Below are 8,261 nucleotides of genomic sequence, written 5' to 3'. Positions count from 1 at the left end.
GTTAATAATTCGTTTACCTCTTGGAATGGTGTGTTTTAAAGTGTCACGCATCCATATGGCAAATGATGTCACGCAGATAACATTAAACGCGCCTTCAGATCGCGGCGATTCTTTACTATTAAAGCATGCTAAAGCCTCGGCGTCGACCGCGGAGTTCCCCAGTGGTGAAATTTTCGTTTCTTCATCGTCCCGGGATACCCGAAACAGCTGCAGTGTTAATGAGATTCATTCATCTGATTTGAGAGGGTGAATTTCGCCTTACAAGCTGACGTAACAATATTACAATGAAAGGATACATTTTCTTACGGTTTATGAAAGTCTCGTTACTGTGCAGTCACCAGGGGGCATGCATAGAATAATGCACTTTAGGAAATTCAACAACATCGGCATTTCGTCAACATCGTGATTTGGATGCAACCACGGATTTAAAATGATCTTGGATGTGAATATATGTCCAGCGGAACAGTGAGCTTTCTGGAGATCTTCATATTGCTATTTTGTTGCAGGAGGGTTCCTGCTGCCCCCGTCTCTCCGGCGTTGTTGTGAATTGATCTAACATGGCGACTGTACCAGTATATTGCATCTGCAGATTACCTTACGACGTAACCCAGTTTATGATCGAATGTGATGCTTGTAAGGATTGGTTCCACGGCAGGTAAATACATGAATACATTGTCTCGTTATCTTTTATTTTGCACGATAGTGATTGAAGGGCATTACTCGTTTTTTGACTGTGTATGTTGCACATTCACTCGCTGTATTTGTATTGCCAGAAGAGCGAGGCCGCTTGAAGAAGAAGGCGGAGTTATATTTAGCTGGCTTGGTTGAGACATTTTTTTGTGAACAACAGAACATTTTGTCAACAACAAAGTAATTATCTGTTAGAAATTAACATCTAAGAGTCGCTGTCGTCTCAGATGTGCATTTACACTTTGTTTTTCGTTCATATATCAAATCGGTCGTATGCCGTTGTCGTTTTAGCAGGGAGAGATCAGTGGGTGTCTGCGAGCATAGCCCCACTCGCAGAACACAACCGTCCAGATTCATTTTGCCTCCTTTTGTCTGGACTTTTTGTTCTCGTCTTTCTTGAGACGTGTATCGCGTTTATTAGGTTACATTGTTCCATCCAAATTGAATCGCTGTAAACGCAAGTGTTCTACGCAGACATTTGCAACTGAAAGGAGATCCAGTTTGAATAATAGCCTGCTTGTGCTAGACATTGCAGGCTAGGACCATGTCATAGAGGGAGATAGATTTTGAGGATAAAAGTAGCCTAAACCTAGCCCACTTCACTGATAATCAAACAAAACTTCAACCTTAGCGGAGTGTTATCTTTGAGTTTGCATTTTATTTGCTGAATTATCTGAAGCGATGTCACACTGACAGCTCCGTAGCCTTGTCATAGCAAATTAGTTAGCCCGCCGCAATAATGCAAGTTGTCCAGTTCGACCCTTTCATACAGTGCTTTTCCACTTTTAATACAGCCGTTAACATTGTAATTTGCGAGTCGCTAGAAATGAGTAGCCTATCTAGCAAGCCCGCAAACGTCTGTTGTAAGTATTTCGATATCAACCTAATAATTTCAAACTGAGAACAAGCGTTTCACCTCAGTGACTGGGATATTTACGCGCGTTTAACATTAACCCTTTGATGGTTTGTAAAATGCGTGCTGTAGGCATTTTAAAAATCTCTTTGAGCATAAATAGCCCAGTTAATCCCCTATTGAGTAAATTCAGTAATAATCAAAGATAAAGCTAATAAGAGTATTTTACTTGAATGGCAATATTTACTCGAATAAACAGAATATTGGGCTGTAAAGCCAACGTTTTGTCTACCGTGAGTGTTCTGCAATTTATTGCCATTGTAAATGTTTGGGTCTGTTATCGGTGGACGTGTAATCCATTTAGACCTCTCGCTGTACGTGTTACACATCCAGTCAAAGTTGCTATATAGACTATGAGGCTATAATGTGATAATGTGTTACAATCACCCGTAGAGACGCTTCGCTGGGCAGTTACCTCCCAAGAACTTTTGCTTGTGGTCCTCGCGTCCTGCTTTCATTTTCAAGAATCATAGTGCCAAACTGACTTGCAAAGCTGTAGGCTAAATGACTGCACACTGGTCAAAAATATTTCCGGTGTAATTTGGAGTTAGTACATTCTTATAGGACTATGTGTTCTAAAATCGTCATGCACTGCAGTTTTTCCACCCAGAGTTCCTCTCCTTTGATACCAAATTACCATCCTTTCGATAACATTGATAAGTAGTTTCTTTTGAACATTTTATTACCTTAAAGTTCCAATTGCTTTTCGTATTGACTTCATTTTGCACAGGTGTAACTTGCTGCAGAGAGCGCTCATTTAAGCTACCTGCCCAGACAGAAAGGGTGAAACATCTGAAAACAACAGTTGTTCTCCTCCAGCTGTCTTGGACTTCTTCGCAGCGTCTCCCGAATGTATTGGCTGTTAGTGTTTTAAGAAAATGCTGTTTCAATGCTTTACATTGTCACTTCACTTTCTGAGTAGGCCTATTTCCTCTGCAGGGGGTTAGTGCTGGTTGTAAGCCTCTTACGGTTGCAGTCGTGTATCTGAGTATGAGACATTTTGCACGATGCCTAGCTTTAGTAGGCTAACCCAAAACTCAGCACGTGTGTCATTCTTTGCCCTTGTTATCTAGGGAGCAGACAAAGTTCGTATTAGTCTGCAGAATTGCCTACGTGGACCAGTACAAGTGTGAGCATGTGTGTCTATATGTGTTCCATTTGTTTATGTGAACACATGCATGCGTGTTCATGTCAGACATAGCAGTTTGCGTTTGCCCATGTGCTTCAGACACATATCCTGCGCAGCTGCTCCTGCGCAACCATGTCATGTCACTTAGATGCGATTTCACAGTAGAAATGCTGTTATTATAGCTGCCATCATTCACTCAGACCTATCCCTCCCCCACAATATCAGCCCCTCCTTACCTCACCGCCAAACTGCTGTGTTTGTTTGTGTTGGGCGCATTTTCCTCAGGTGGTAGTAAGAGATGACGTCACCCGCCTCTCTCGCCGCGTGTTGTCTTGGCACAGCGGTAGGGTTGCGCCCCCCCCCCCCCCGACGAGACGTGTGTGCTGAGTCAGCGTTTTGTCTCATGTGTTCAGTCAAACAAATCAGGCTCAATTTCAAGGCAGCGTTTTATTCATGGCTGCTTCCATCACTTTCAGTTAGCCCTGTTTTTTTTTTTTTTTTTGGAATGCATGCAACATCTGACTGGATGTCGAAATTTAAGACAAGAAATAGATTTTTGATTTGGCATCACAGGCTGGTATTGAAGTAGTGATAAGCATCAATTTGTGATGGATATTTGTATGAAGTCCCACTTAGGTTTTCTACATTCCTATTGTGTTTGCTTTGTTTGTTTCAGTGATTCATTATCAATAGTGTTGAATATTGCAGTGAATGTAGAGATTCCCTGGACCCTGTTATTCAAATACTTGCCCGCCCTATCTATTTCTTCTTGGTGTTACGCCTAATTGTACCCAGCCTCTGTGTTTTATCAATCAGCTACATAATTCATGGAGAGAGGCTCTTCCCCCCGGGACCTGCGGAAGAGGTTTTTGTTCATTGTGTGGGGAACTCTCCAGGGGCTTCCGGCCTTTTTATTTTTATACCCTTTCTGGTGATGACCTCTATGATCTGCCATTTCCTGTCTTTTTTTATAATATTTCCCTTTTTAATTTCATTCATTCATTCATTTGTTTGTTTTTCATGTCATCCTGCAATGACATAGCCATTTAGAAAACCAAACCATTTTACGTAGAAGTGTATGATTCAAGCAACATCAGCCAGTCAGTAAATTAATTAATCAATCCATTCATCATTGCAGTGTCTTTTAGATGTAGGCTATTGGTCTCATATGTTGTCCAAATTACATCTTTAGCCTATCAAACACAGGGAGGAGAGGTAAGGCTGCCCCGACTTAACGGTGTAAAGTAGGCATAAATGATTTATGACAACAACCAGGAGCAGCAGTAGGGACTGAGGCGACAGCCTGATAGATTTGATGGTGTGTGGCACCAAGGTCTGGTGCATCACGGCGTGAGAGCCTCCTTGTCTGGACGAGGATGAGGCCTGCAGGAGACCGTGCAGCCTTGAAGGTCATTCCAGGGAGAGGGGTTCGCCCAACACCAGCTTGGGATGATGCGATGGGTGGTGACGCTGGGAGAAATAGACGGCTTGTGCCGTTTGTTATATAACGCTGCAGCGTCATGTATTTTTTAATCTTAAATAAAACGTGTTGATGTATTGGGGTGGGGGGGATGCGGGGAGAGTTAAAGGGCGGTGGGACCATTGAGGTTGACCATGCCACGGCGTGAAGGAGACGTAAATGGCAGCCGGAGCGGAGTGTGACTGCTGTGGTGGCGGCGGCAGTGTAGGCAGTGTCAGCTTTCTCCCGTATCGCCGCACACATCTCCTGCTCCGGCGTGGCGCCTGGTGGGGCAGAGGAGATTAAGAAAGCCGAGAGGAAAAACAGGCATGTATGTCAGCGTTGGCTTATTCAGGGGAGAGGGAGTGAAAGAGAGGATGGGATACAGATAGAATGAGAGAGAGGGAACGAATGCGTGTGAAATATATTCGAGAAAGAGATAGATGGAAAGAACAGAGAGATGTTAAACACCTTGAAGTAAGGGAGGGGCAGAAGTAGAGAATGAGAGCGAAGGTTAAAGAGAGGGAGAGAAAGAAAGAGAAAAATAGAGACTGCGTGTTTTTATGTGCGTGTCCCCTCAGTTTAAGACAGTCGGTTTAGTCTTTAGCATGCCCTTGGGAAAAGCATGCTGGAATTGTTCATGACTCAATAACATGCACATTAACACCACCCACAACCTCATTTGACGCTACTAGGGAGGGTCCAGTAGTGTGACGATTAACACCCGCCCTGGAGAGAATCCCACTCTGGAAACTCCCAATTCAATATCCGCTTTGTTATGGAGAACTAGCGCCCCGGTGCGGAAGGAATCTTACGATTACTCAAGTCGTGTCGTCTGCAGATACTTTGGCTGCAGTTAACAGCGAGGCACATTCGTTTCTAACCTACGTTCGCCAGGAATAGTCTCGTGTTTACAATAATTACTTGTCGTTCACGTAGATTTTCTTCCCGTTTTCGACTACATCGGGTTTTACTGGATGGATTACCTTGCAGTCTATATCATCTAAGATAACTTTATGACCCATACACATGTGTCAATCTGTTTGCTTTTAGCCGGCAAGTTCAAGGGTCCTTATTGCCTCAAATAAGAGCGGATTAATATGGCCTCCGTCATCATCATAATTACCGCAGCTACTGACATTAATTATAGTGTTATTACATGTAACATTGATCACAGTCGTTGATTAAGCGTTATTAAAGACTTGTACAGCTGTAAAAGTCAGCTCCATTCTCTCCATGTACTATGCATGTTATGATAAGCTTTCCTTTTTTTGCAGCTGTGTTGGGGTGGATGAGGATGAAGCTCCCGATATTGATATCTACCACTGTCCGAACTGTGAGAAGACAAGCGGCAAGTCTACGTGTAAGTCTGAACATGATCGCAATGTGGCCTAGGCGCTGACTTTACTTGCTGCATGTTGTCTCAAGCTGAAGTATGCTAGCCTGTGTTTACTTCTTAGGTTCAGTGGCAGGTCTTGTGCTGCTTTGTCCTGGTTTCGTTTTTGGGGTATACTTTAGATCAGGGGTCTTCAACACGGGGTCCGCGGAGGTAGGCTACTGCAGGGGGGTGGCGAAATATTTGGTTGATAAGATACTTTTTTTTTTTTTTAAATATTTCTTTAAATGTTTTCCGAATCAGAATTGTATTTATTCCCTTTAAATTTACATTAACATAAATCCAACATATTGTAGCGAACTTATAAATTGATCGAGAAGACGTTATCTTTCAGTCCATTCGACATATTCAGCTACCCACAGGAGCTCTCTCAAGCTGGGCACTGGTTCACTCACAGCACCTTTCATGCAAATACAACAGCACAGGCACTAGCCAATCAGATCGCGTTTCTGCTCAAGTCTAAAGAGCGCGAAGATCAAAAATAAAAGATGGTGGACCAAACTCCATAGCTGGTCTTGTTTGTACCTATAAATTGTTAGTTTGACATTTTTTTTGCTTAGATTTAAAAAAAAAAAAAAAAAAAAGAGAAATAGGCACTGTACAAGGTCAAAAAACGTTAATTGTAACTGAAAAATAAGTCTGAGAGGATTTGCGAGGTGTATGAGCCCCTAGCTAATGTTAGCATGCTATTACCTACAATCTTAACAACTTGCTAGTGGTGTGATTGGTTTGTTGACCTGTCAATCTCACTATAACATTTATGTTGTCAACACAACTCCATGCGCCAGACTCCTCCTCCGTCATCCGTTGGATCGTGTCAGTCAGGAGTTATTGAAAAGAAGATACATCTCACTTATGTGGGAGGATGTGTGCCATCGACAGATGCTTGAGGATTCACTGTCCCTTTTTTATGTATGATGAAATAAAAACATATATCTGTGAATTATTTTAATAAGTTGTTATTAATTGTTAGCTCAGAGTTGTTTGTAAGATGTATGTTTATAAATGGCAGTGGCACGGCCGCCCTGTACCTTTCATGTTGTTAAATGTTAAATTAAATTAAATGTTAAAAATGTTAAGTTAAATTCATTGTTCAAAAATGTTAGGTTAAATTCAATGTCAAATGTTAATGAATATATTAACCTTTGTATTATTTTAATAGCTTAGTATTGAATACACAATAACAGGGTAGCTATGTTTATTTGGCACTAGGCCCAGTTTATTATAAACAAAATGTTATGCAATTTATATAGTAGGGGGTCCCTGCTCATCTCGCCATCAGTTTGGGGGTCCCTGGCCTGAAAAACGTTGAAGACCCCTGCTTTAGATTAAGTAGCCTTTTCAGGGTTCCCACAGTCATGGAAACACTACAGAATTTTGAAATATCAGTTTTCAGGTGGGGACTGTCATTGATAGTAGAATGCACCAATGTTTTTGTCTTTTCAATTAATGGTAAGACGATTTTAATTAAAACATCCATAGGTGTATTTTTTTTTATTTTCCCCCTTTTTCAAATTGCAGTACAAAGATATCAGAACGTTTCATGTTTTACATTAAATTAAATTAAATTGAATTACAAATTGACCCACTTGCCTTGGAGATTTTGGAATACGTGTTGGAATTCTATCCTTATAGTTAGGTTAGGGGAATTAACATTTTAGAAAAATGTCTGGGACATTTCATTTTTGTGTGTGCCTGTGGTTTGATTTATGTTTGTGTTTTGTATTTCCTACAGTGAAAAAGAAAAAGAACTGGAACAAGCATGACACAGGGCAAAGCACTGACGTCCGACCTGTTCAGAATGGCAGTGCTGTGTTTATTAAGGAGCTACGAAGTCGCACCTTCCCAAGGTAACGCACCTTATCCTGCCAGAGACTATTACACTAAAACCTAAAGTTATGACAAAAAAAAAAAAAAAAAAAAAAAAAAAAAAAAAACTTTTTAAGATTAAAAACATTTTGAATTCAAATAACATAATTTTAGGGAAGCTAGATGTAACAAACCCACCATCCACTTAAAGGTGCAGTCAATCGTTCTGTTGAAGGATTGTTGACATTTGAACTCATCAGTCAAACAAATACACCCTTCAGTGACCCTTCAGAAGCTCCGCTGACTAAAAGAGAAATATGGCAGAATTCAGAGTGTCTACTGCCTGAGGTGTTTCAGCCTTATATAGCATGGAAGTGGATGTCTTTCTCAGAGCTGAAGCAAGACAAACATCTTATTATAAAATGCCTTCAAACTAAAAAACAGAAGGTCAGTGGACCACTGCCGGGCCACTGGGGTAGAGCTGGCGGTCTGCTGGCCTTTTGCTCATCAGTTTTTAGGCCGTCTGCTGCTGGACCCTTAACATTTTTGTAGATGTTACCAGTGCTTGACTCTACTACTCAGGTGATGCAGTGGGCTGGTGATGATGGCAAAGTCTCTGGTGAAGTGCTGGTAGTACGAGGCCGGCCCAGCACGTCTCCGGCACTGCAGGGAGTGAGTCAGTCTCTGGGTCACTGGGTCGGTGGGCACTTCCTGTGCACCGACGGCATGGCCCAGGAGGGATGTCTGTCGCCAGAACAGATGACCCTTGTTCGGGTGCAGACATGTATACCAGCTTGGCGAATGGCGTTGAAGATGCCACTCAGGTTAGCCAATAGACCTTCGTAGTCTGCATTATGAACAAGGA

General features: G+C 41.9%; 1 protein-coding gene across 3 annotated transcripts in view; it reads left to right on the top strand.

The window, feature by feature from the left end:
• The first annotated feature begins 84 nt into the window (after positions 1–84).
• The window catches only part of phf2 (PHD finger protein 2), a 34,043-nt gene continuing 25,866 nt past the window's right edge, over positions 85–8,261 (top strand). For all 3 annotated transcript variants that reach the window (XM_080845471.1, XM_080845470.1, XM_080845469.1), the window contains exons 1-4: positions 85–246; positions 507–655; positions 5,469–5,554; positions 7,323–7,437. In XM_080845471.1, the coding sequence (XP_080701597.1) occupies positions 558–655; positions 5,469–5,554; positions 7,323–7,437 (299 nt within the window). In that variant the 5' untranslated portion in view covers positions 85–246; positions 507–557. The remainder of the gene's footprint in view (positions 247–506; positions 656–5,468; positions 5,555–7,322; positions 7,438–8,261) is intronic.

Source organism: Sprattus sprattus (assembly GCF_963457725.1).
Source record: "Sprattus sprattus genome assembly, chromosome: 10".
NCBI classification, from domain to species: Eukaryota; Metazoa; Chordata; class Actinopteri; order Clupeiformes; family Clupeidae; genus Sprattus; species Sprattus sprattus.
The sequence above is the reverse complement of the archived record's forward strand: the minus strand, read 5'-3'. Positions and strand labels throughout refer to the sequence as shown.